The sequence below is a fragment of the Selaginella moellendorffii genome, unplaced genomic scaffold, assembly GCF_000143415.4.
Source record: "Selaginella moellendorffii unplaced genomic scaffold, v1.0 SELMOscaffold_19, whole genome shotgun sequence".
NCBI lineage: Eukaryota > Viridiplantae > Streptophyta > Lycopodiopsida > Selaginellales > Selaginellaceae > Selaginella > Selaginella moellendorffii.
The window spans coordinates 2,085,286-2,108,145 of record NW_003314280.1 but is presented as its reverse complement, the minus strand read 5'-3'; the positions used below and the strand labels follow the sequence as shown (position 1 = coordinate 2,108,145).

Here is a 22,860-nt window from a genome sequence, read left to right as displayed (position 1 = left end):
GGAGTATAAATTATAAAAAGTTTTTTAAAAAATCTAATTTATAACACAAAACTAATCTTATTGTATATAAACCATTAAATGGTAAAATATACTAGAATATACTAGAAAGTGTTTAGGAAAGTTTATGAATTATAAACATGTTTATCAATTAAAAATATTCTAAAATAACCAAGCATAAGTGTTAATGGTCACCCAACCTCAAGTTGTGGTCATTGTGGCCACGCTGTCACCACCTCTTGCGTCCCTTGATCGATTGCCATCTCTCCCACACAAGGAAAAAACTTCTTCAGAAATCTAAACTAAGGCGATTCCAACCGTTCCTTCACCAATCCAAACTTTCCATTTTGGCGCCACGTTGGCACACGGCAGCGCATGGTGGCGTGTGCCGGGCACGTGCCACATGGACATGACATATTCCCGGCTTTTCATCCGCGAACCTACGGAATCGTCCCGATGATATGAAGGGAAAAGGCGGCTCGGGACCGCCACCTCGGTACCGTAGTGGCCACGTCGGACTATAGTTGAGAATCCCCGCCGTGGACCAAATATTTAAGACCTTTGCTTGTTAGTAAATTTAGTAGCGCGCCCACATTTCCTCGATTTTTCTTTCCCATCGCGTCGCGTCGCGCCATGGTCGACGAAGAAGACATGGCCCTCGCATCGCCAAACGGAGGACGAGCAGCAACAGCCAGATTGCCAATCGCCCTCGCGGTTCTTCTGCCCAGCGCCTACCGATTCGCGCAGCGCTTCGCTCCAGTCATCCCCTACGAAGTTCGTTACATGATCCACAACAAAGGGATCACCAATCAAGAGGTTGCTTTTAACGCTTAAAAAAAAATCTCCCCTCTCGCTCGTCCCTGTCCGTCCCTTTCCTCGTAGTAGAGCTTTTGTTTTTTTCCTTGTAGCTCCGAGAGAATCGATCGATCTTATAGCACTAGCACCCCTGTTTCTTGTGCAGATAAGCACCAGGATCCTGCCAGTGGGAGTGTATTCGCGATCTCTCTTCATCTTCCTCGCGGCTCCGGCCTGTTCCTTGTTCTCGTATCATGGCACTCTCATGCTTGGTGAGAATTTTCTTGTTTCCTGCTTGATTCTTACGCCTTCTTCTCGCTCCCCAGCTTCTCTAGCGGTCTTTGTGGAGTACTCGCTGCTGCTATGGGGAGATTCGATTCTTTGGCTACAGTTGATGCAGGTTTTGCTTCTGTTCCCAGGCAAAAACTTGGCGAGTGTATTAATGCCTGCCCTGTGAATTTTGTTGCAGCTCTTTCGATCAATGGCTGCTGGCATCGAAGTTGTCTTCCCGGCATACTTGTTCTTGCTTGTGCCCGAGAACAAGTTCCAGATTATGGTGCGCTTTGCTCGACGTGAATGAAATTCTTTCTGCCGTCTCTAATGCCGTCTCAGTGAATCCAGACCAGCAGCACGGAAGCAGCGTCGAGTATCGCGCACTTTGGTGCTTCCGAGCTCGGTGAGAAAACCAAATTCGAGAAATCAAAAGACTTAACTGATTGTTCCAGGCCAAGCGTTGATTCACGAGGGGATCTCCATTGACGTGCTTCTCTACATATCCATGTCAATGGTGAGCGAAGTCTCTTAAAAATCAGAACTTTCATAAGTTTTACCATTGACCAGGTTGCTCTCTCCGTGTTGATTTGCCTCGTCCTGCCCAGAGACCCGCAGAGCTCTCAGTGCTCAGACTGCCCAGCAGCGCCCAGGAAATCCAAAAGGCCACCAATTCTGGAGCTACTATCGATCTGTCGCCTCAAGGTTTGATTCGAGCTACTTTCTCGAGAAGAAAAGCTTCCAATTCTCTCTGCTTGCTTGCGATCATCAGGGACTTGCGACCGTCGTCAGGGAGACCTGGGAAAATCCATTCGTGCAACTTCTGTCAATTTGGTACGTACTGCTACTTGTTTGATCGTCACTATCATCTGAAAACCACCAAAACGTTAGGACTAAAAGATGTCTGATTTTTTTTTCCTTACCAGGTGGGCTTTTGATGTCGCGGGATACGCCATGGCTTCCACATACATGCTCAACCTGTTTGAAGCGATCGACTCTACCTCCATCTACAGCGGTCACGTCATGGCGGCCACTGAGATCACAAACTTCATAGCCGCATTGTGCGCCATTCCACTTTCGGTGCTCGTTGCCAGGGACGCCGGCATTGCCTACTACACCGCTGGTTCCGTGCTGATTGGAGTTCTTCTCCTATCAATGCCGTATACCGCTACTCTTTGGGTCGCGTATCCTGGGTTCATTGTCATCGTGGGGATTAACAGGATTCTCGTCTGCATCGTTCACGTCCAGTGCGCGAGATTTCTGGCGAACAAGGAGTACGTTCTTCTCTTCAGCCTCAACACGCTCGCTGGTCGCATTCTCCAATCTGTTTTCCAGTTTGTCATTGTAAGCCAAAAAAACTATTGTGTCTTTGGTTTTTTACTAACCTTCGATTCTTTCCTTTCGAAGGTGATGGTTGCGCCAACAATTTTCACGCAATATTATATACTGGGCAGCTCTTTTCTGGCGATGGCTGCCGCTTTCTTCCTATTGTCCCTGTACAAAACGAGGAACCTCAAGGATTCAGCAGACCCGTACTATCAAACACTACCTGGGGAGGACGTTTTAGCTTGACTTTTAGTCTGTGTACAGGAATACTCGCAAGTTTTTGTACATGTAACACAAAAAGAGGCAGCAGTTAGTTGCAAGAAATAATCTGTTCTAGCGTAGCGTTTGGAAGACCACAATCAGTATTTTTCTATTTTGCCTTATTAAGTGCTCAAAAAACGCGCGCTAACGGAGATCTGTGGACTCGTAATATCGATTAGAGCTACCTGGAAATGACGCTTTTAAGCTTGTTTTTGTCACACACCACTGTACAGCTACCTCGCACAAACTGGAACATAAAGAGCAGGCACTTAGCAAGAAATCTGTCTAGTGTTTGCAAAAGAAAACTGCACCTCTTGAAAGCACGTCTATGTCTGCTACAGGCGCGATGTTCTCTTCCCCTCCGCGGACTTTCACAAGCTTGTTGCTGGACGCGCTCGGAGGACTGGTTGACGTCGCGCGGTTCTCCACTGGCTTGAACGGGGTTGACCGGCTGCTCGGGCTTGATTTCGCTGGTGACGTTGCTGAGGTTCTCAAGCACGCCAGCCTCCAGTTTGGATTATTTTCATGAAGTGGTAGCGATCTCACGAGAAGTGCATTTTCTGCCGCTCTGTCGATTGGAGCACCACCGAAGTCCTGTAACCTCCACCATTAGAATATGAGACATGAAAGCAGAGCGCATGTTTTACTTACGCCGAGAGAAAACGAAAAGTCCGATGGAGAGATAACGTGGAGGCCGATCTTAGTCCGCAGATCTGCCAGGCTGGTGCTGCTGCTAACGTGGACACTGCAAATCGGCTTTCCAGCGGCCATCTTTGTCGATTCCCATTTGACGTAGACCTCTGTATCACTATTGTCGTTGGAAATCGTTGCGGCAGCATGTAGTGCCTCCGGAGTGCTAAGAGAGTCAAGTACCGCTTTCAATGAATCTCTGTCGCGAGGGCGGAATGGAGAAAGATGTCCATCCTGGATGTCCGAAGTAGTATCCCAAGATGGTGCGTCACCTCGTCGTGGACTCTTGGCAAGCTCTCTGTGATTGCCACAAAGTAGGAAAATGTTCTCGATTCGAGCCTTTCTGCTGGCAACCCTCTCATGCGAAGTGAAATGATCGATTGTTGACTTGGTACCGACCGGAGAGACGGCTCCTGCTTCGATCCTCCCAACACTTACTTCTGCGCTTGAAATTTTACCTTTATCCTCAAACTGCAATTCGAACTTCTTCTCAAGGTTACTTGGACATAACGGTTGCGGCGTGTCTTCTCCTGTATCTCCACTCGAAGTCTCGACAGGTTTCAAAGCCTCTTCATCCGCCTCTTCAGGTATGATTGGTAGCCAACCTGTTTTGAAAAGCCCGATTTCGCTCCACGGAACCTCCACCTCGCTGTGGACTTTATCCAGAGCAAACAAGTTCCGGTTGACTCCATCTTTCGGTGTGTCATACTTGTCCGATTGATCTTCCCGGCCACGCTCATTGTCTGCTGATGCAGGTGTTGCCGATACGACAGAACTATCTCCTGCTCGATCATCCGCAGTGCTGCCGTTCGTGAAATCTCTTGACATGCAAATGCTGTTGGATAAATCCATATCCACTATGTCGTTGGACTCAGCCCACGCCTGACTCGATGCTTGAAGGAACTCTTGAACCTGAGATTCTGCTCGCTCAGCTCTCAAATGCAGCACTGCAATCTCCTGCCTTTGATCTTGGATTACCTTCTCCAGCTCAGCAAGTCGATACTGACCATTTTCAGGACAAATCTTGTGAACTTGAAGTTGCAGTTCAAGTTCCATTTCTCTTCTCAGTTCGTCTGCCTTCTCCTTCATCATACGTTCCATTTCAGCTTGCAGTTCCGCCAATCTCTTCACCTTTTCTTCCTCCATCTTCTCGGTCCTTAGCGTCAGTGCCTTCAAATCTTCCTGCCGCTGGATGAGTTTCTGAGCAATTTCTAAACGTTCCCTTTCCTTCTGATCATACTCCTGGCGCAACCTCTCAATGCACTCGTCCTTATGACGAAGGCGAGCCAGTAACACAGCTTCCATGCCGTCGGCAAATGTCGCTCTGTCCTTAGGTGGAGAAGAAGGAAGTCGAACGATGCACTTCGCTTTAGCTCCATACTCCAAAGTGCAGATTGTCTTGTAGGCATCTCTGCCGTCTGGACTGGCGCACAAAATCATCAAAATCTTTGCGCCATCCTCTTCAAACGAATCCTGGATAAACCGTACTTGAGATCTATTCGAACTTTCATACTGAGAAGTTACCTGAAGAAGCATTGTGAGTTTACTGTCCCGGTAAGGAATGTAAGGATCTCCGTTGGCAATGCACTCTACCACCCGTCTTAGTGCACCGTTTCCTTGATTTATCTTTCCAGTCTGAAAACTAAACTTAACAACAGCTTTCAAATCTCCATAGTATTGGTACCTGTATTTTAGCTTCCGACCCAATGGATCCCGCTTGATCAGAATTCTCAGAGCCGGCCATATCCACCAAGATCAGCTTCCCACCCGCTCCAGAAACATTCAGGACAACCTGCTAGGACAAGTTAATCTATCAGAGGTCGCGCTAGTAATCAGATTACCATGCAGTGGCTCCGAGAACTTCGACTGTTACAGTTGGTGCTTTTCACAACTCGACGCTTCTCGACGTTGGCAATTTCGTTCACAAGCTTGGAGGGATCTTCACCAGAAATGAATGTCGCATTTTTCGCTTTTCCTCCTCGCACCTCGAGCCTTGCCTAGCAAAAATAAAGAAAGAAAAGAGTTAGAATGGTGCCTAGGTAGGACGAACTAACTTACCCGGCCTGGAATGGGCTTTAATGACTTTGGCCCCGGACTAGCCACGCAGTTACTGGCGAGAAGATCATACACCTCCTCGTTGTAGATCTCCAGAACATTGGCCGTGACATTCGTGCGATTGCCGTGCGGCACTGGAAGCTTGCTCTTCATGATCTGATGGAGAGCAAGGTATGCCACTCCAGCCTCTTTGGAAGATCCAAACATCGTGTGGCTCTTGCCCGCGCCAGTCGGCCCATACATCATCACCGTGCATCGCCCGCCGGCCCTCACGTCATCGACCCTGGCTTCCACATATTTCGCGTAGAACGCTCTCAAATTCTCCTCCTCGGCCACGGACACTCCATCCAGCACAAAATCCCTGTATCCCTGATCGCATCGCAGCCGGACGGACTTGCCGCCCGCTAGAACACTCAGCGCCGACGATTGCTCGCCCTTGCCGTCGGGATGGCCGCGAATGCGCCCTACTACCTCTACCGGATGACTCCCCATCGCCTAATCTACTCCCAGAAACCAGAAACGCAAGATCGATCGATCAGGTACCTAGAACAGCGACCGATCGCATTAGCGCGCGCGTGGATCCCAATCTAGTGGCATAGGACTCCTCAAAACCCTCTTTTTCTTTTTTCTTGTTACACTTCAAACATCATATGGCCGTTAGAAAGATCCCGCCCGTCCAGAATATCGACGGCATGTAGCCGTGGAACGTTTCAGCCGCGGATCTCGCTCATCTAACGGTCTGGAAAAACTTTGGTGTGGAATTTATATATATCGCGCAAAAAATGACAGCATTCAAATGTTAGTAGAAACAAGAAGCTTAAAACGTAATGGCGAAAGAAGGAAACCAAAGTTATCCGATATAAGAGTACTGCTTGTTAGTTTTTTCGGTCAGCCCAGCATTGTCTCGTCTCGTTCATTCTCGTTACGAGCTTGAGAGTCACCAGCCTGCGCAAACGCAAAAGTTTTAGATCGAATGAAGATGGAGACTATAAGCCCACGATCGAAATGCTGGGAAACTAGGAAAAAACGAGAGACTACTCACCACAGCTTGAAGGTAAGCTTCCTGTATTCTTTGATATTGTTCTTGCGCTTCGTGCGAGCGAACCATGGACTGGACGCGCGTCACGGCCTTTTGGAACTGTGCCTCCTTTTGTTTCCTGCCGGCTTTCAAGACGTCGTCGTCGTCCGTGTTCTGAGTTTGCGCGCTCGCTCGGCGGAGGCCACCGCGCTTCCTCCGCCATCTCAGAATGGCTTTGTCCAGTATGCCGACCGTCCAGAGAATCTTTCTGAATTTCCTACGAACTTGGTGTCCGCGAACGTGAGCCTGAAGAGCGGCACAAGCTTTTAGTCACCAAAAGCGACGCTGAATCGACGGTTTTACCTGGATTCTCACTACGCGTTGGCGGAGGAGGAGGAAGTCCCTGCGACCTTTCCAGCCGCGATACTTTTGCTGTATCTTTGTCGCTGCCGAGTGTTCCTTCCGGTTCGCGCCGCCGTTTCGCGAAGCCAAAACCTTCAGCTCGTTCATCGACATTCCATATTCGTTGTCGATTTCTTCTCCAATCTTCTCCTGGCGCCTCCTGAACGATTCTTGGCGGAAGCTTGCATGGATGAGCGCTGCAGCGCGGGCTGCGTTTCTGACAGCTCGGAGGGAACCTTGGAGCAGGGACCGATCGGTTCCACCATTTGCAGCTTGGTTGTCCGAGAAATCCTCTACGGCTTTCTCTTCGGCAAGAACAGCAGACAGCGAGTCTATTTCGTCGGTGTTCCTCTCCTTCAGCGTCAATGACGTGAGATGAGTAGTCAGAGACATCTCCGCTAGTAATCCTGCCATTCCTTTGTGACCGCTGCTTGCTGCGAGGTCGGCGGGAGTACGTCCAGATGAATTTTGTGGAGTAGGATCAGTAACCAGTCCTGGAGAGGCACCAGCTGCCAGAAGTGTCGAAACCACTTTCTCCCTACAAGATCCGCGAGCTTTAGAAGATCGGAAAAACAAAAGAGAAAAAGAAAATAAACCTTCCACGAGATGCGGCCCAATGAAGTCCCGTCCAACCGTGGACATCTCGAAAGTTAACTCCGACACCAGCAGCCAGTATGGGATTGACGGCCCAATCGTATCCTAGTGCAGCTGCCAAGTGAAGCGCACTTTGTCCCTGCGCATCCAAAACCGCAGCACCTTTATCCCGGTCACAAACTTTCACAAGCAGCCATCTCTGAAGTTGCTGCTTCAACAGCGTTTGAAGAACGGTGTCTCTTGTGGAACTTCCCACCTCGCTCTCACTCGGCTCAGGATCTTCCCACAGACCAGAAGTAAGTTCCAAGATCTTCGATAGCTGTACTTTATCTGACTGCTCCTCGGACTTCGTTGCTTCGTCGGTGTTAAGCGAAATTAACCTTGCAAACCGCTGTTCTAAAACCTCGTCTTCAACCTGTAATTGTTCTGGATTACCCGCTACAGGCTTCATCGTCGCGGTACGATATTCGAACTCCCTAATTTCACTGCAAGCGACCCTATCTCCAAGAGTAATATACAAAGGAACCCTTCCTGGAGAATGTATAGGGGCCTTGCAACGAAGAACACCTTCATGAATGGTCTCTGCAGGAACCTCCACTTCACCAAACATGCAGTGCCATACAGGGCTTGCACCCCTCTTCAAAAAGTTCCCTGCAACGATAACCTGGAAAAAAAAAAGGAACAGAAGAAACTTAAGATACTTTTCAACAAAACTGAACCGGGAAAATGTTTCACCTTCGTTTCTTCTGATGAAAACGCCCAATCCGGTGAGAAATCCACGATACTGAACTGCTGATCTTGCGAGACAGACGGGCCAAGACCAACGTCCTGTATTTGTTGAGTAAAGTTTGAAATCTCATCGAACGTGTTATGGTCGTCTAGTGTCCAGTAAGCGTGGTCAGTAGAGCCTGAAAGTAAAGAGCTCTGACTATCCTCTCCAATTTCCCGGCTCATCCATCGGCCAAAGCTATCCAGCTTTTTTAACGAAGTTTTCCCCTCGTCTTCAACCAACACGTCTGGCAGAGCGACTTTGTAGTATTCGGAAGCATCATTCGGAATAGCGGTTTGTGGTTTTTTAGAAACATCTTGTGCGGAATACTGAGCCTGCGTCACAAAAATATGTAGCAATAAAAACAATGCGTCATAAGAAATGCATGGCTTGCAGAATCACCTGACGAAGATCAACTTCCATATGCTGAGAATCCGGGGTCGAAAGCTACAAAAAAAATCTCAGGAAACGAACTGATAGCATGAGCACAACTTACCACAGGTGGAAAAGGGTGATTAGTAGGTGTAATGGAGTTATACACGTGATTTGAAAAACCGGGAGACAGGAAATGGCTTTGAGAAGTGCTTTCCATTTTTTCAGTTGTGTTGGTGCCTCCGAAGTTATCCAGCAACGTACTCCATGTCTGGGCATCTATTGACTTTTGACCAAGATACGCGTCTACAAAGGACAGTCAGCTTGATGCGTAGAGAACAGATTGATTTTACCAGGATTTCGTAGAAGATCGTCATAGTCCACTCCTTCCAGATTTTTCGCCGCAGCAGGCACCGCTGCAACGGGAACACTGGTAGAAGGTGGAGCGACTGGAGAAGATTGAGCGACTTGCTGCAGTAAGGACGATTGCTCCACAACATTGTTTTCATTAACGTGGCCTTCTTCACCAGAGTCGGTGCCTTCACTTTCGATGGGCGTCACAGGAGCTTCGGGGGATTTGTAGGGGCCTGTCACCTCAACGTCGGAAATGGCTGAATTGGATGCAGGTAGGCTTTGTCCCGTAGCACGAGAATGCGACGCATTCTCTTTTGCTTCTTGCATGGATCGATACACAGATGATCTGCTTCCCTGGAAAGTGCAAAATAAAGAAATGACTTTCGAGATACACATGGAGAGGTAAAAAATAAAACTTTGTACCTCCGTGACTTCCCTGTAGTGTACAAGGACGATGTGTTCATATGCCCTGTAAAACTGTCGTTATAACTATCGGCTATTCTTTTTGTTGACATTACCCTTCAAGCATCCAATAACTCCGACGTTGAAAATTTGGATTGTCCTCTCCATGAGCATAATAACAGTGAAGAACATCTACACTACCGGCCTACAATAGGAATATCTTAGAAATTCTTCGAGCAAGCTTCTAGCCATACCTTAAGACGCTCGTGAGCCTCTCGGACAGTTTTACCATCTTTCTTCTTCCGCCAATTATGACCATCCTTGCGGAAGAAGCGCAGTGTCTTACGATCAAAGAGAAACAACGATCCACCTGCTTGTAAAGTATTAAATGTCCAGTCAAAGCTCAAAGCGATCGATTCATACTTGGAGGCTTATTCGGTGGAACGGGGTTGAGCCGGAACTTCTGGTAGTTGCGGAGGATCTCGATCACTTCCAGAGGCCTCAACCATCTGTTCTGTGCTTCGCGTATAATCTGATAGATGTCAATCTCTATAGACATTGTCAAACAACACAAAATTAATCCAAAAAATCGCTTCTCCACAACAGAGCACATACCTGGCTGAGAGGGAAAGAATCTTAAACGGCGATTGTCATACATTGTGAGGATCGCTGCGAGGAGCGCTATCGCGCATTTCTTCGCCCCTAGAAACTCACAATTTCAGCTCGCGGACTGCCGGCACTGGTGGAATTGGAAGCTCCGCTCTGCCCAGATCAACACGCTGGCGCCGCGCTCTCAGCTGCCAAGCTCACGAGGACCATGTATACCCTAGTCCGGAGCGCCAGAGAGCCCTAGCGAAGAATGGACTAACAAATAGCTCACTGTAAAAAACGCTTTTAGCTAGTTATCGAAGAAGCGTCGTGGAAACAGCCATAGCACCGTAGAATTTTCAGTCAAACGCGGTCTAGTCAAAGACGTACAGAGTCAACGGTCTTCGCTTTCTTCTTCTTCCTCATTTCTTCGATCTCCGCGAGCTCCTTCCACGATCCTTGGCTCGCGTAGATCTTCTCCAGGAGCACATAGGCAGTGGGGTCTGTCGCATCGATCGCTATCAATCTCTGGAACGCGAGCTTCCCAATCGCTGCATTGCCCCACTTCTTGCAGCAGGCCAGCAGCGTCATCCATGTCACGAAGCTGGGCTTGAAAGGCATCGTCTCCGCCACGTCCAGAGCTTCCTGGAGCTCGTTGGCTCGTCCCAGAAGATCGATCAAGGCGTGGTAGTGCTCTATCCCGAGAGAGACGCAGTGCCTCGGAAGAACTTCTTCGAAGATCTTTCGGCCTTTGTCGACCAGGCCGGCATGGCTGCAAGCGGCAATGACCAGCACGAGAGTGGCACCGTCTGGCTTGAGCCCACCGTCGAGCATCTCACGGAAGAGATCAAACACCTGCTGTGTCGATTCCTCTCCTCCCAGGCGACTGAATCCGCCGATGAGCGCTGTCCAAGTTACGGTGTTCTTCGACGGCATGGAGTCGAAGATGTGCTGAGCTTCGACCATGTTGCCGCACTTGGAGTAGAAATCCAAAGCTCCGGTCGCCACAACCAGGTTCTTCTCAGCTCCACACCGGCAGATATGTGCGTGGATGGACTTCCCAGTTCCCAGAAAAGCTCTGCTACCACAGGCCTTGAAAGCCGCAGCAAACGTCGTCGAATCCATCTCGTCCGGCATGCTCATGAACAAGTCTAGAGCCTGCTCGGCATGACCGTTCTCCACGTAGCCGAGCATGAGAGCGTTCCAGGAGACGCACGTCTTGCATGGAATCCTGTCGAAGACCGCCCGAGCCTCGGCCAAGCTCCCACACTTCGCGTAAAAGTCCACCACCGTGTTAAGAAGGAAGACGTCCGAGCCATACCCGAGTTCCACTGCTCGAGAGAAAAGCTGCCTGCCTTTGTCCAGCAATTCCCTCACCTGGAGAGCGTTACTGTGTTCTTGTTCTTCATGCTCTATCCTTTCTTCGTGTTCTTCATGCTCCAACTTTTCATAGAACTTTTCGTTGCGGTGCTTGTCAGCTGCTAGGAGGGAGCAAGCCTTAAGAGCAGCTCCAATCGTCCGAGCGTCTGGAACCATCCCCGGAACCGAAGACAAGCGATCGTAGAGCTCCAGCGACGAGCGTCCGTCACCTTGCTCGGCATAGCCCAGGATCATAGCGTTCCACGCTACCAAGTTGTGGCATGGAATCCTGTCGAAGACGCGACGAGCTCGCCGCAAATCTCCACAGCTAGCGTACATGTCGATCAGGCTGCCCGCGACGAAGATATCCACGCATCCCTCGATCAAGCGATGAATAGCCGCGCCTCTAGCCAAGCTTCTCAGCTTCTTGCGCGTCTTGCCATGGAGACGATCGAGGCTTCCCTCTTCTTCCCTGGCCAGCCGAGAGCAACACTTGAGGGCCGCCACGAAAGATCGAGCGCTTGGCTCGCAGCCCTCGTCGATGATCCGCTGGAACAACTCCAGGCCAGCCTCGGCCTCCCCATTCTCCGCGCAGCCGAGGATCAGCGACGTCCACGCCACTGCATTGCGGGAATCCATAGCTTCGAAGGCGCTGCGAGCATCGACCAGGCTCCCACATTTCGCGTAGCTGTCCACCAAGCTGCTCGCGATGTAGATGTTGCTGTTCCCGTCGATCGCGATCGCATCCTTGTGTAGCCTTCGTGCTGTTTCCAGATCCCTGAGAATGCCGCAAGCTCTCGAGGCCGCGAGGGCGAACCCAGTGCCATCGAAACTCCTGGATACCAAACGATTCTCCTCGATCTTGCTGCTCTGCCAGATTGGTTGTGTGCTCGCTCTGCAGAGAGAAAGATCACAAGAGAGCAGGCGAGAGGCACAGATTCTTACATTCGCTCGCCGCATCCATCGGCGCTAGAGGAGCCCTAGAATTGTCAGCGGAATGCCACATAGCGCCATTTCCTCGTAGAGCCCTAATATCTTGGAAGAAAAGAGAATGTGGCCACAAGGGGGAGTGGCCGCCGCGACGCTTACCCTCGGATTTGGAGCGCTTGGAATCGCCGGCATTGGCATTCTTACGTGAGTGGTCGATCATAGGCAGCTCTTTTCGTTGCTCATCCTTCTTGTGAATCCAGGCTCGCCGTTCACCCGACATGGCTCGTCAGGATCGTGCAAACGAGGCAGCGAAGAGTCTTGTTTCTCGATCAAGGACGAGAAAAGCACGGTCTGCTCTTCTCTTTCCTTCCCTAGCACTCTCACATTGCTTGATTTTGTCCAGAGCTTCTGGTCGCGCTCACTCTGGACGATGGGCCTCACAGAGACATTACACACGAGGTAGTAAACTAGTTTTTCTTGAGTGAGTGGAGAGATTTTTCTTTTTTTTTTCTTTGTGACATGTTCTTAGCTAAATCGTCCCAAGGGATTTTCGTGTTTCAGCTACTGGACATTCTTGAGGAAAACCACAGCAAAGCGACGTGGTTCCTGATAGGAAGTAATATGGACAAGTGCCCAGAGGTGGTCGAGAGAATTTACAAAGAAGGTGCGTCGCCATAGCTTTGCTTTTCATCACGTTGGATGATACAGGGCATGAGGTTGGGAACCACACCATGTACGATTGTGCTTCCTGGCGTCTCTCTCCGGTATGCCTCGTTTTTATAGGTGTAAGTTGAAGCATTTGTGTGCATGCAGGAGGAGTTTACTGCCCAGCTTCTTGCCACAGAGAGACGGCTCAATCCATTTTTCCGTAAAGGCGAGGACGGAAAACCGTGGAAGTGGTTTCGACCCGTATGTAACTCAAGCTTCTTCGTTCACTGATCAATCATAATTTTCGTGCAGGGACACGGCTTCTACACTCGAGAAATGATAGATCTTGTCGAGGGGTACGGCTACAAATTGGTACTCGGCTCTCTGTATCCTCTCGACACGTTGTTCAGGAACAAAGGAAAGTTGATTGCCAAGTACCTATTGTGGAGGGTATGTGTCAATTTTCCAGATGGTCCTTAAACCTTTATTGTGGAAAGTTGTAGGTTCATCCCGGTGCTATTATCGTTCTTCACGACAGGGAACAGCAGAAGATACAGACTCCGGAGGTACTACCCTTTTTCCTAGTTTCGATCACGAGTTTGGTTTCAGGTGCTAAGGGTACTTCTCCCCGAGCTTAAACGAAAGGGCTATTCGGTCGTGACTATTTCGGAACTACTTAAACTCCAGTGAGAGATCAGCATATTCCATAGGTTCTTAAGCTCCGGAGGACGACGATGGGGTGTGCGGCTTCTAGACCCGGTATGTTTTGCTCCTTCGATGGTTGTACCCAAATCGTCAATTTATGCGATCTATTTGTGTGAGCTCCAAGTTCGAAGCTGATTTCCTTTTTCTCCAGTTAAAGGTTTGCCACATCTGAGTGACGGTTCTCTGGAAAATGGATCGCAAGATACTAAACACCTACGGGTCAAGGTGAGTTGGAAAGCCTGTGCTGTGAATTGATCCAACTCTCTACAATCAGCTGGTTCTTCTCGGCGACTCCGGAGTGGGAAAGAGCTGCATTGTTCTGCGCTTTGTAAGGGGGCAGTTTGATCCGTCATCAAAGGCAAGTAGTGCTTTTAATGTGTTTATTATTTTGATATGGTGCTACAGGTTACTGTTGGTGCTTCTTTTTTGTCGCAAACTATAGCTCTCCAAGACTCGAGCACAGTTAAGTTTGAGATATGGGACACCGCAGGACAAGAGAGATATGCTTCATTAGCACCACTTTACTATAGGGGAGCTTCTGCAGCGGTGGTAGTCTACGACCTGACCAGCAAGGAGTCATTTCAGAAAGCTCAATACTGGGTCAAGGTTCCACCCTTGCTTTTCATTTTGCGTGTTTGTCATTAACTATGGTTGCTCGTTTATTTTCGTGTAGGAGCTACAAAAACATGCGAACGCAGGGATAGTTCTTGCGCTTGTTGGGAACAAGGCCGACCTTGACAACTTGCGCACGGTTTCAACAGATGTATGTTCAAGCTGGCAGTTCAAAATTGCTCTCACAACATGCTATCTACAGGAAGCTCGGGCTTATGCAGAGAGCAACTCCATGTTCTTTACGGAGGCGTCGGCGAAAACCGCCGGCAACATTAACGAGCTCTTCGAGGTACGCTAAGGTCTTTTGTTGAATCCCTTTTTAACTCTCAGAAACATACAGGAGATTGCAAAGAGGCTGCCTCGGGGCCAGCCCTCACTGACTGTAAAGCAACAGTGAAACGCCCCCAGTCTGTGTAACCAAAGAGTTTAGAAGGTCAGCTATGGTCTGTAGATAAAAGGTCCGTCAATGGCAGCAGTGGCTTTGTGTCTTGGGCTACCTCGAGTCGCGACCAAGATGAGTATCTGTCCGCAGTCTAGCCCTTTAAGTACAAAGCATCTCAGACTCCGGAACGGCTCAGGGCTGAGATTCCATTGTGTCTCACAGGATAAAGAAGATGAAATTACTGCAATACCTTCGTCCACAGATACTGCTAGTGTTTCTTGGAATCAACCCAAGTACAGGGTCATTCTCATGGCTTCTCTCGCGTTCGTGATTTGCAACATGGACAAGGTACCTCTCAGTTTCTCGCTGATTAATTTTATCGCTGACTTAACGATATTTACTTGTTTGTTTCAAGGTGAACTTGAGTGTAGCTATTATACCGATGTCGCAGCAGTTTGGATGGCCGGCAACAACTTCTGGATTAGTTCAGTCGTCGCTGTTTCTGGGATACGCTTTCAGCCAGTTGCCTGGTGGATGGCTTTCACGTAAATTTTCTGGAAAGTAAGGCTCTATATTCTCCGTTTCTTTTTTTATTTTCCCTGCCGTTTGGTACTAGATATGTGTTGCGTGGTGGTGTCTTTCTTTGGTCGTTGGCAACTATGGCTGTCCCACTTTCAGCCCGATATCTACCATTAATTCTGGCAAGCCGGGTGATGGTATGTTTTCCATTCTAGCATAGTTTTTCTTTCTCTGACAAAGAGTGATGGATTCCGGAATTGACAGGTCGGTGTCGGCGAAGGCGTGTCTCCTTCAGCCGCTACCGATCTCGTAGCAAGGTACAATTACGTAACATTATCAGTAACTGTTTGTTTTTCATGTGTGAATGTAGAACAGTAAGTGCGAACGAGCGTTCGCGAGCGGTCTCTGTTATTTTCGGTGGCCTCAGCGTTGGAAGTATAGCGGGGTGAGCTTTTGTGCCTCTCTAATGCGTAACTTATGGAATCTTGCAAACCAGGCTGCTTTTCGCTCCTGTTTTCATTGAAAACTTTGGATGGCAATCTGTTTTCTACGTCTTTGGTTTGCTCGGCCTTTTCTGGTATGGAACAAGCCTTTGAACTTTTGTTGACGTGTGTTTGACCAGGTGCCTTCTGTTCAATCCGGAAGGATGCGATTCAGGTAAATACAAGTATACAGCGTTCTGAGTGATGTAAACACCATTTTTTGCAGAGACAGATCAAGCAGCTGCTGACAATGAGACTGGACAACCGTCAAAGGTTAGGAACATTTCGTTCGACGCCGTAATCATCTTTTCTGTTTCGTCACAGGTCCCTTGGAGCGCTTTTTTCAGAAGTCCACCAGTCTGGGCGATGATTTATGCCCATTTCTGTGGAAATTGGGGATATTTTACACTTCTTTCCTGGATGCCGACATTTGTCAGGTGCGTTAAACTGTAGAAAAACCAATGTGTACTGACTTTTTATATCAGTGATGAGCTACACCTGAATCTGACTAATGCAGCACTGGTGAGAGCTTTTCCTTTTGCTATCAAAATGGCTGATTAATGAAAGTACAGATATCAATTCTTCCTCCTCTAGCATCTGTTCCAGTAACAAGCTTTGCGGCTGTCTGGGCTGATAGCATGATCACATCTGGACTAAGCACCACAGTGGTAAGTTTGGTGTTCTCTTTCTTGTCCCTCTGACTAGCACTGTTATGTTTCTAGGTGAGAAAAATCTGCCAAAGCATCGCTTTTCTCTCTCCATCAGCTTCCATGAGTATTGTCTCATTGGTTCCTAGTCTACCACCGTGGTCGGTCATACTGCTTCTAACCGGTGGTATTGGATTGTCAAGTTTCGCGCTGTCAGGTATCTGGTAGTCATTTTCCTTGTTTCTTCGGCTGCTAACAGTGTTGCCAGGGCTTTACTGTACACACCAAGATATATCACGGAAGTACGCCGGCATTCTTTTGGTATGGAATCAAATCATCTCCTTTCTTTTTTCCTTTCTAAACCAAAGCATTTCTCACACAGGGCATAACAAATACTGCTGGTGCAATTCCTGGAGTGGTAGGAGTTGCGGCAACCGGTTACATTTTCGATCAAACCGGTTCCTGGACGGTAAGCGAAGCCTTTCAAGCACTTCCCAGATGCTCAAGGAGGCTCAAAGTTTTTCTTTTCCTCCTCAGCTCTCGTTGTTTCTCCCTTCAATCTTCTTCTACGTGACAGGAGCCATCGTGTGGAACGTCTTTGCAAGCAGCCAACCCCAAGATTTCGAGTAAATCATGCGAAGTCTTTTTTGTTCTCGGCCATTGTTTGTTATCATTCTTACATGTTCATAAACTATGGATCATTTGGAAACTACAGACAAGTGGTTCTTTCTATTTCTACAAGACTGTGGGAAAGAAATCCAAGCATCACGCTTGCATACGACGGCTGTGAGTTCCTGTTCAACACGGTGGAGTCCTCTCTCGCGGATGCGTATGGCTATCGCATGACATTGTGACAATGTAGCAAGTGACATGTGACAATGATAGTCTGAATTCTAAGACTGTGAAGCAATCATGTTCATGAAATAAAAATGTGTGATATATCATCTCACAGTTGCTGGAACTCATAACAATAATTCAAATAGTGTGTGACAGAGTGACCTTGATTTGATGAAAAGGGCCGAGGGGAAATGGTCGCATACACGTGTACGTGAGTCGGGGATAGAGCTCCGTTGGTAGAGCATTCGCTTAGCATGCGAAAGGTCTGGGGATCAAAACCCCATGTCTCCAACAGATGCAAAGTGGAAAACTTTCTTTTTCCCTCATTTTATCAAGAACAAAAAGTTGTACTAAGATCATAGCTTTGGATCTTCTTGCTCTGGCACTGTGGTAGTCTTTCCTCGTGTTCGTGGAGGATTCTTCGCTTTCAAGTAGCGATCGCTTAGATTGCGCTTGTATTTGATGTCGTCAAACAGCTGCTCGATCCTCTCCTTGTTCGCGCTGGTCACTTCCTACAAATTCCTCTCGGATTCAATCAAAACTGGACAAGACCGAGGGAATGCGGCAAGGAATGGAGCTAGACTTTGCGAGAAATCGATCGAAACTAGATCTAAAATCTCTCACCTCTGTCATATTGAAGGGCGCGTGGCGGAGCTCTTCTTTGAGCTTGGCCTGGTTGCGCTTGGCGCCCCACATGAATCCTTCCGCGACCGCCCACGGCACCACAATGCACGCTCCCATCAGTCCGACCAAGAACGCCTTGGAATCCCTGCTTCTCGTCACTATATTCCGCCATAGGATCTGCCCTGGATGGAGATCTCTCTCTATCATCGCCCGAAGAGCCCTAAAACCCCCGAAAAACCCTAATCCACTTGGCCTAAATTCCTCTTGCCACGTGGCACTAGCTAGACCACCACATTTGCCACGTCATGGATTTGAGGTCTGGGAGAGCTATGGCGGCCACGCTCCTCGATCATCCTCCCACTCCTGTGGTCCACAAATCCCACCATCCAGCATCGCGATCGATCATCCAGGTTAGTGCGCATCGATCGATCATCCGGCCTCTCCAGAAATCCCGCCTCGTAGCAATCCGGCGATGGGCGGTGGACAACGATGTGGTAGCGAGCGAGCAGGACGATAGCGAGATCGATTTGGCGCTGCCGCTGGAGAATGTGGATCGGAGGAGAGGTAAGCATCGATAATCTTCTTCCCCCAGTTCCAAGAACGATCCCAATCAATCTCCAGAGGAGAAATTCGCCGTCCGCGATCTGGGCAAGCACCAATGCCGCTCCTGCGGCTACGTCTACGATCAAACCGTGGGCGATCCATCCTACCCCATCGCGCCAGGAGTGGAATTCGCGCAGCTGCCCGAGGATTGGAGATGCTCCACTTGCGGCGCCGCCAAGTCCTACTTCAATAGCATCAGCGTGGAAGTGGCCGGATTCGCCGAGAACCAGAGCTATGGATTTGGCACCAACACTCTCACATCCGGCCAGAAGAGCTTGCTCATCTATGGATCGCTCGTCTTCTTCTTTATCCTCTTCCTCAGTGGCTACTTTCTCCAATAGGAAGAAGAAATGGGAATAACACAGATATTCCAAGAAGTCGTGTCCTCAAAAAACTAGGGCAGGGTTGTGAATGGAGATGGACGCTTACGCGGCACTCGATCCCAAGGCGCTGGAGGATTGGCCGCATTTCCAGTGCGCGATGTGCTTGTAAGATCGATTCGATTGCGCGGTGGGGGATTTCTTCTCATGCTTTCTTCCTTGCAGGGAGCTTTGTTTCAAACCTATCGTCCAAGGTCGGTTTGTTCTTTCCATGGATTCTCTTTGTGATCTCTTGTTGCCATTGCAGCGTGCGGCCATTTCTTTTGCTTCTGGTGTGTCGATTACGCGATGAATGGATCCGGCCCTTCGCGCTGCCCGATGTGTAGATGCGAGTACACGCAGTTCCCGAGGATTTGCGGGCTCCTCCATCGCTTGCTGGGAGCTGGATTTCGCGAGGCGTACGAGGAGCGAAGGAAAGAGATACTAGGTGAGTGGCAATCCATTCTAGCCTTACGCTTTAGGTTTCTTTTCTTTCTCTTATCAATGCTCTCATTTGAAGCTCTTTTTTTGTTCTTGAAGAGATGGAGAGCGAGATGGAATACTTTTCTCCTGAAGAAGTGATTGAAAAAAGCATTGATGGAGCTATAGAGGCATCCGACCTGCCTTGCGAGCTCTGCAAGGAGCTGATATACCGTCCAGTCGTCTTAAATTGCGGACACGGTGAGATCAATCCTTGTCATTGTTTATTTTTGCTTCTAACTTGTTCGTTTTCTCGGCACAGCGTTTTGTCAAAGCTGTCTGAGGGCCCCAGTCGAAGGTGAAAGTCCCAAGTGCCCGTCTTGCGGTATGCCACAAAGGATTTTTCCAGTGCAAGTTTGCCTGGAGCTAAACGAGTACATACAGAAGACGTTTCCCGCGGAGTATAAACAAAGAGAAGACAAGCTTAAGGAAGTTGAGACGACGGAAGCCTCGACCCGGGCTTCGAGCTCAACATGCTCACGCTCATGTTCGTTTCTTTTTCGTTGATATGCCGCTATCGCTAACATTGACATTGCCGCAGCATCATCAAAGGATGGTAGCAACAAACAAGCTTGCCATGTCCACCGGGGTGCAGGTTGTGATGGCTGTGGGGTAAGCTTCTTAGATTTTACATCGGAAGTTGGCATGGACTGACAGTCGCTCGCAGGTCTTGCCAATTATCGGTTCAAGATACAAATGTATAGACTGTCCAGAGAAAGTTGGCTACGATTTGTGTGGAGACTGTTATCCCACCTCAGCTGCTCCGGTTGGACGATTCAATCAGCGCCACACTGCAGAGCATCGGATGGAAGAAGTCCGAGATTGTTTCACAACATCTGAAATGTGAGTTTTTATAGCTGCTTGCAATTTTTTTTCTGTTTTTTCCTTGGTCCCGCTACCCGTAACTACCGTTTGACAGTTACTCCGCAACGAGCTTGTGAACGGCAAGCTGACAAGGATGCTAAGTGGACTACTAGAAAGGAGGGATGCTCTCATGCCAGCAAAAGGATGACGAGCCTGCTCTTGTATCTGGCATGCGTACTCCCGGCTCTTGTCCAGATAGCGGCCGCCTCGCCATGGGATAGCAGCAAGCTCAAGGCTCAGCCGATTGGCCGAGTGAAAGGCCCCAGCGGCCTCTCATTTCACGATGGACCCATCCTGGTCGGCCAGAACAACACCATCTCCATTTACGTGACGTTCTACGGCAACTTCACAAAGGCGCAGAGAAGAACTATCAGGTCCTTCCTCAGGTCCTTCCAGTCGCAAGAGAAGAAGCTACCGCCGCCGCTGCCAAAGCCACTCAAATCGCCACCACCGCCGCCGCCGCCATCACCGCCACCTCCTTCTCCACCTCCACCACCGCCTCCGTCACTAAAGAATCCTCCAAAGTCGAATAAATCGCCACCACCACCACCACCTCCCTCCCCACCTCCACCTCCGCCACCACCTTCTCCACCACCTCCGTCTCCTCCTCCACCTTCTCCACCACCGCTATCTCCACCTCCGCCTTCTCCGCCACCTCCATCGCTACCGCTGCCACTACCACCGAAGAAGTCTCCACCGAAGCCACCAAGGCCATCGCCGTTACCCGAGCATCAGCCAGCATTCAAGTCCGAGAGGCCTCCAGCGTCTCCGACGGTCGCACGATGGTGGGAGATAACAAAAAGCTACGTCAACCGGAAGGGCGCTACCGTGGGACGACTCGTGAGGCGGGGACGGGAGGTCCGAGACAAGTCCTACTCCATGGGAAAGGAGCTCAACTTGACGCAGATTGAGACGATGATCCTGCGCTTGCTGGGCCACTTCCCGACCGATCCCCAGGGAATCTATCTACTGCTCCTCGCGGACGACGTCAAAGTGAAAGGCCTGTGCAAGCAGTTTTGCGGACAGCACTCGTTCGTGGTTCCCCAGTCCGCCACCGACCGAAAAGGCCTTGCTTACGCTTGGATCGCCAACACCGAGAAGCGATGCCCGGCAACTTGTAGCTGGCCTTTCGGGAGCTCCAAGCCGAAGCCCGTGCCGCCGCCAAAGAAAGAAGGAAAGAAGCCGCCACCGCCGCCGCAGCAAGTCAAGGGGCTCGTTCCGCCAAACGGGGACGTCGGGATCGATGGTATGATCGTCAACATTGCCGAGATGCTGTCGTCGGTGGCCACGAATCCGTTCTTGAACGGATACTACTCGCTCCAGGGGAAGAATGTGATGAGCGAGGCCGTGGGCTTCTGCAAGGACAGGAAGGCTCTCCCGGACGACTTGCTGCGGAACAAGACCACCGGAGCCAGCTTCAACGTCTTCGGCTATCGCAAGCGGCAGTTCCTGGTGCCGAAGATGTATAATCCTGCGACCAGGAGGTGTGATTCCCAGGCATAGAAGGTGGTGGATGGAGGATGAATAAGCCCCGGCCAGCCATGGAGTGTGACGAATAGAAGTAAGTTTCTGGAGTGTTGTGTGTGTTTTGCGCGAGCTCGGCTGTGAGAATGAGAGATCAAATAAAAAAAATACCTTGTACTCCAAGCTCCAAGCTCCAAGCTCACTGAGCTCTCGAGCTCCTCGTTTATCAATCTACAGCCTTGAGACCTCTTCGCGAATTCGTGTTGGTCGGCGCCCCTCCTCCTTCCGGATCCTTGTCTTTGTCCTTGGAGTGTGGCTTCTTCTCCAAGGGCGCCTTGGACGCCTTCTCCTTCTCCTTCTCCTTCTCCTTCTCCTTCTCGACCGAAGTGGGCGATGGCTTCTTCCCGCCAGAGTCCTTGTCCTTGAGCGCCGCGGCCTTGCTCTTGCCGGGCTTGTGGAACATGTTGCGCATGTCGTAGGCGTCCTCGCTATCCGCGTAGTACTTGGCCTCGATGTCGTTGATCTTGTAGCCCAGCGTCTCGGTGTAGAGGTGGAATGCCGCGCGGTTGCTCTTACGGACGTGGAGCGAGACGTAGTCGGCCCCGAAAACCTCCTGCATCGCGCGCTGCGCGGCGCTCATGAGCTTGGTGGCCAGCCCTAGCTTGCGGTGCGTGCGCAGCACCGCCAGCGACGTGATGTGGCCGTGGCACTCGGAGCTCTCCTCCTCCATCTTGGCCAGGACGTACCCGACGATCTTCTTGTTGTCCTCGGCCACGTAGAGGAGCTGCGGCCACGAGAGAATGTGGTAGAAGTAGTACTTCATCTGGTAATTCTCCGGCAGGCACATAAGATTGCAGCTCTGCATCGCCAGGAGATCGTCCACTGTCGCCTGCCGGATGCACACCATCGCTGCTCCTCCTCCAAGAACCCTAAAGATCCGCAAGAACCCTAAAAAGATCCGGCGCTTAATGCAGCAGGACGAGGACGAAGGCGAGCGGCGGGAGATCGGGAAGCTGGCTGTGTGGAGCGTGAGCTCCGCCAAGCCCGGGAATGGCGTCGATCTGCTGCGCGATGCGAGCCTGGAGACCTACTGGCAGTAGGGGTATTGTGTTCTTGCGCATTTTCCCCGTCTCTGATCGCTGGGGTTCTTAGATCCGATGGCGCGCAGCCGCATTTGGTGAACATCCAGTTCCAGAAGAAGGTGCGCTTGCAGCTGCTGGCGATTTACGTGGATTTCAAGCTGGATGAGAGCTACACGCCCAACAAGATCTCGGTGCGCACTGGAAATTCTTTCTATGACTTGAGGGTATGTTTACTTTTCGTTCTTCGTCTCGACTGTGTCAACAAAATCTCTCTTTTCTCTTCCTCTTCCAAGGAGATCAAAATGGTGGAGCTCGCGGAGCCAGTTGGATGGGTGAAAGTCTCGTTGTGTCCCACAGACTCCAAGTAAGA

At 49.9% G+C, this 22,860-nt stretch overlaps 10 protein-coding genes and 1 long non-coding RNA gene across 15 annotated transcripts; 5 read left to right on the top strand and 6 right to left on the bottom strand.

Moving 5' to 3' along the window:
• Window positions 1–416: 416 nt before the first annotated feature.
• On the top strand, window positions 417–2,761 carry LOC9650999 (folate transporter 1). Its single transcript, XM_002972569.2, has 10 exons — window positions 417–813; window positions 959–1,064; window positions 1,119–1,192; window positions 1,262–1,348; window positions 1,414–1,468; window positions 1,518–1,579; window positions 1,633–1,767; window positions 1,835–1,896; window positions 1,989–2,406; window positions 2,470–2,761. Exons 1-10 carry the CDS (start codon window positions 631–633, stop codon window positions 2,632–2,634), a joined length of 1,347 nt encoding a protein of 448 aa, XP_002972615.1. The 5' UTR covers window positions 417–630; the 3' UTR covers window positions 2,635–2,761.
• On the bottom strand, window positions 1,211–1,729 carry LOC112347096. Its single transcript, XR_002992667.1, has 2 exons — window positions 1,623–1,729; window positions 1,211–1,560 (listed from the first exon to the last, which is right to left on the bottom strand). It is a non-coding gene; the product is annotated as an uncharacterized LOC112347096 (long non-coding RNA).
• On the bottom strand, window positions 2,739–5,971 carry LOC9650998 (kinesin-like protein KIN-10A). The gene is made up of 7 exons (XM_024677412.1): window positions 5,398–5,971; window positions 5,181–5,336; window positions 5,024–5,131; window positions 4,864–4,974; window positions 3,301–4,812; window positions 2,961–3,243; window positions 2,739–2,896 (listed from the first exon to the last, which is right to left on the bottom strand). Exons 1-7 carry the CDS (start codon window positions 5,884–5,886, stop codon window positions 2,883–2,885), a joined length of 2,673 nt encoding a protein of 890 aa, XP_024533180.1. The 5' UTR covers window positions 5,887–5,971; the 3' UTR covers window positions 2,739–2,882.
• A 163-nt stretch (window positions 5,972–6,134) lies between these two features.
• LOC9651693 (calmodulin-binding transcription activator 3) lies at window positions 6,135–10,152 on the bottom strand. Its single transcript, XM_002972340.2, has 13 exons — window positions 9,921–10,152; window positions 9,729–9,854; window positions 9,560–9,675; window positions 9,422–9,510; window positions 9,327–9,372; window positions 8,903–9,257; window positions 8,674–8,855; window positions 8,580–8,624; window positions 8,144–8,512; window positions 7,411–8,072; window positions 6,776–7,352; window positions 6,437–6,718; window positions 6,135–6,339 (listed from the first exon to the last, which is right to left on the bottom strand). The coding sequence occupies exons 1-13, from the start codon at window positions 9,961–9,963 to the stop codon at window positions 6,283–6,285; spliced, it is 2,949 nt and encodes a 982-aa protein (XP_002972386.1). The 5' UTR covers window positions 9,964–10,152; the 3' UTR covers window positions 6,135–6,282.
• Window positions 10,016–12,212, bottom strand: LOC112347040 (pentatricopeptide repeat-containing protein At3g26782, mitochondrial-like). The gene is made up of 2 exons (XM_024677163.1): window positions 10,284–12,212; window positions 10,016–10,102 (listed from the first exon to the last, which is right to left on the bottom strand). Exons 1-2 carry the CDS (start codon window positions 12,210–12,212, stop codon window positions 10,016–10,018), a joined length of 2,016 nt encoding a protein of 671 aa, XP_024532931.1.
• Window positions 12,213–12,275: 63 nt separating this feature from the next.
• Window positions 12,276–17,126, top strand: LOC9651692 (ras-related protein RABF1). 4 transcript variants are annotated; one of them, XM_024677414.1, is made up of 17 exons: window positions 14,245–14,298; window positions 14,350–14,436; window positions 14,488–14,877; window positions 14,945–15,090; window positions 15,146–15,245; window positions 15,313–15,365; window positions 15,419–15,493; window positions 15,545–15,625; window positions 15,671–15,705; window positions 15,757–15,803; window positions 15,855–15,967; window positions 16,016–16,052; window positions 16,103–16,198; window positions 16,253–16,394; window positions 16,446–16,498; window positions 16,560–16,646; window positions 16,755–17,126. In XM_024677414.1, exons 3-17 carry the CDS (start codon window positions 14,614–14,616, stop codon window positions 16,965–16,967), a joined length of 1,542 nt encoding a protein of 513 aa, XP_024533182.1. In that variant the 5' UTR covers window positions 14,245–14,298; window positions 14,350–14,436; window positions 14,488–14,613; the 3' UTR covers window positions 16,968–17,126. The 4 variants fall into 4 exon arrangements, 3 of the variants coding, with proteins under 3 accessions (XP_002972614.1, XP_024533182.1, XP_024533183.1); XM_024677415.1 differs by having other exon boundaries at window positions 16,715–16,891; XR_002992666.1 differs by lacking the exons at window positions 14,245–14,298; window positions 14,350–14,436; window positions 14,488–14,877; ... (12 more) ...; window positions 16,560–16,646; window positions 16,755–17,126 and adding exons at window positions 12,276–12,386; window positions 12,443–12,531; window positions 12,586–12,641; ... (5 more) ...; window positions 13,440–13,589; window positions 13,687–13,759.
• Window positions 17,127–17,308: 182 nt separating this feature from the next.
• LOC112347095 lies at window positions 17,309–17,867 on the bottom strand. Its single transcript, XM_024677418.1, has 2 exons — window positions 17,639–17,867; window positions 17,309–17,526 (listed from the first exon to the last, which is right to left on the bottom strand). The coding sequence occupies exons 1-2, from the start codon at window positions 17,843–17,845 to the stop codon at window positions 17,371–17,373; spliced, it is 363 nt and encodes a 120-aa protein (XP_024533186.1). The 5' UTR covers window positions 17,846–17,867; the 3' UTR covers window positions 17,309–17,370.
• Window positions 17,868–17,967: 100 nt separating this feature from the next.
• On the top strand, window positions 17,968–18,582 carry LOC9651691 (rubredoxin). Its single transcript, XM_002972567.2, has 2 exons — window positions 17,968–18,202; window positions 18,260–18,582. The coding sequence occupies exons 1-2, from the start codon at window positions 17,968–17,970 to the stop codon at window positions 18,580–18,582; spliced, it is 558 nt and encodes a 185-aa protein (XP_002972613.2).
• Window positions 18,067–20,382, top strand: LOC112347094 (E3 ubiquitin-protein ligase PRT1-like). 2 transcript variants are annotated; one of them, XM_024677416.1, is made up of 9 exons: window positions 18,067–18,202; window positions 18,260–18,729; window positions 18,787–18,815; window positions 18,869–19,048; window positions 19,141–19,281; window positions 19,343–19,567; window positions 19,622–19,692; window positions 19,748–19,923; window positions 20,000–20,382. In XM_024677416.1, exons 2-9 carry the CDS (start codon window positions 18,653–18,655, stop codon window positions 20,019–20,021), a joined length of 921 nt encoding a protein of 306 aa, XP_024533184.1. In that variant the 5' UTR covers window positions 18,067–18,202; window positions 18,260–18,652; the 3' UTR covers window positions 20,022–20,382. The 2 variants fall into 2 exon arrangements, with proteins under 2 accessions (XP_024533184.1, XP_024533185.1); XM_024677417.1 differs by having other exon boundaries at window positions 19,121–19,281; window positions 20,000–20,381.
• A 153-nt stretch (window positions 20,383–20,535) lies between these two features.
• LOC9650997 (protein EXORDIUM) lies at window positions 20,536–21,665 on the top strand. Its single transcript, XM_024677323.1, has one exon. The coding sequence runs from the start codon at window positions 20,824–20,826 to the stop codon at window positions 21,445–21,447; it is 624 nt and encodes a 207-aa protein (XP_024533091.1). The 5' UTR covers window positions 20,536–20,823; the 3' UTR covers window positions 21,448–21,665.
• Window positions 21,561–22,368, bottom strand: LOC9651690 (N-terminal acetyltransferase A complex catalytic subunit NAA10). The gene has a single exon (XM_002972339.2). It carries the CDS (start codon window positions 22,313–22,315, stop codon window positions 21,635–21,637), a length of 681 nt encoding a protein of 226 aa, XP_002972385.2. The 5' UTR covers window positions 22,316–22,368; the 3' UTR covers window positions 21,561–21,634.
• Window positions 22,369–22,860: the final 492 nt, after the last annotated feature.

Bases quoted from the DNA above. Each gene is read 5' to 3' on its own strand.
- LOC112347040 (XM_024677163.1), bottom strand. From the start codon at position 12,212: ATGCGGCGAGCGAATGTAAGAATCTGTGCCTCTCGCCTGCTCTCTTGT. The intron at 10,103-10,283 runs GTACGTCTTTGA...TGAGCTTGGCAG, and splicing joins AAGCGAAGACCGTTGACTCT to CTGAGAGCGCGGCGCCAGCG.
- LOC112347094 (XM_024677416.1), top strand. From the start codon at position 18,653: ATGGAGATGGACGCTTACGCGGCACTCGATCCCAAGGCGCTGGAGGAT. The intron at 19,049-19,140 runs GTGAGTGGCAAT...TTGTTCTTGAAG, and splicing joins GCGAAGGAAAGAGATACTAG to AGATGGAGAGCGAGATGGAA. The intron at 19,924-19,999 runs GTGAGTTTTTAT...ACCGTTTGACAG, and splicing joins TGTTTCACAACATCTGAAAT to TTACTCCGCAACGAGCTTGT.
- LOC9651692 (XM_024677414.1), top strand. From the start codon at position 14,614: ATGGCAGCAGTGGCTTTGTGTCTTGGGCTACCTCGAGTCGCGACCAAG. The intron at 14,878-14,944 runs GTACCTCTCAGT...GTTTGTTTCAAG, and splicing joins TGATTTGCAACATGGACAAG to GTGAACTTGAGTGTAGCTAT. The intron at 16,395-16,445 runs GTATCTGGTAGT...CAGTGTTGCCAG, and splicing joins GTCAAGTTTCGCGCTGTCAG to GGCTTTACTGTACACACCAA.
- LOC9651690 (XM_002972339.2), bottom strand. From the start codon at position 22,315: ATGGTGTGCATCCGGCAGGCGACAGTGGACGATCTCCTGGCGATGCAG.
- LOC9650999 (XM_002972569.2), top strand. From the start codon at position 631: ATGGTCGACGAAGAAGACATGGCCCTCGCATCGCCAAACGGAGGACGA. The intron at 814-958 runs GTTGCTTTTAAC...TTTCTTGTGCAG, and splicing joins AAGGGATCACCAATCAAGAG to ATAAGCACCAGGATCCTGCC. The intron at 1,065-1,118 runs GTGAGAATTTTC...CTCGCTCCCCAG, and splicing joins TCATGGCACTCTCATGCTTG to CTTCTCTAGCGGTCTTTGTG.
- LOC9651691 (XM_002972567.2), top strand. From the start codon at position 17,968: ATGGCGGCCACGCTCCTCGATCATCCTCCCACTCCTGTGGTCCACAAA. The intron at 18,203-18,259 runs GTAAGCATCGAT...ATCAATCTCCAG, and splicing joins GAATGTGGATCGGAGGAGAG to AGGAGAAATTCGCCGTCCGC.
- LOC9650998 (XM_024677412.1), bottom strand. From the start codon at position 5,886: ATGGGGAGTCATCCGGTAGAGGTAGTAGGGCGCATTCGCGGCCATCCC. The intron at 5,132-5,180 runs GTAATCTGATTA...TTGTCCTAGCAG, and splicing joins GTTCTCGGAGCCACTGCATG to GTTGTCCTGAATGTTTCTGG. The intron at 4,813-4,863 runs GTAACTTCTCAG...CGGTTTATCCAG, and splicing joins AACTCACAATGCTTCTTCAG to GATTCGTTTGAAGAGGATGG.
- LOC9651693 (XM_002972340.2), bottom strand. From the start codon at position 9,963: ATGTATGACAATCGCCGTTTAAGATTCTTTCCCTCTCAGCCAG. The intron at 9,855-9,920 runs GTATGTGCTCTG...CAATGTCTATAG, and splicing joins ATTCTTTCCCTCTCAGCCAG to AGATTGACATCTATCAGATT. The intron at 9,511-9,559 runs GTATGGCTAGAA...TTCCTATTGTAG, and splicing joins AGGCTCACGAGCGTCTTAAG to GCCGGTAGTGTAGATGTTCT.
- LOC9650997 (XM_024677323.1), top strand. From the start codon at position 20,824: ATGGGAAAGGAGCTCAACTTGACGCAGATTGAGACGATGATCCTGCGC.
- LOC112347095 (XM_024677418.1), bottom strand. From the start codon at position 17,845: ATGATAGAGAGAGATCTCCATCCAGGGCAGATCCTATGGCGGAATATA. The intron at 17,527-17,638 runs GTGAGAGATTTT...AGGAATTTGTAG, and splicing joins CGCCCTTCAATATGACAGAG to GAAGTGACCAGCGCGAACAA.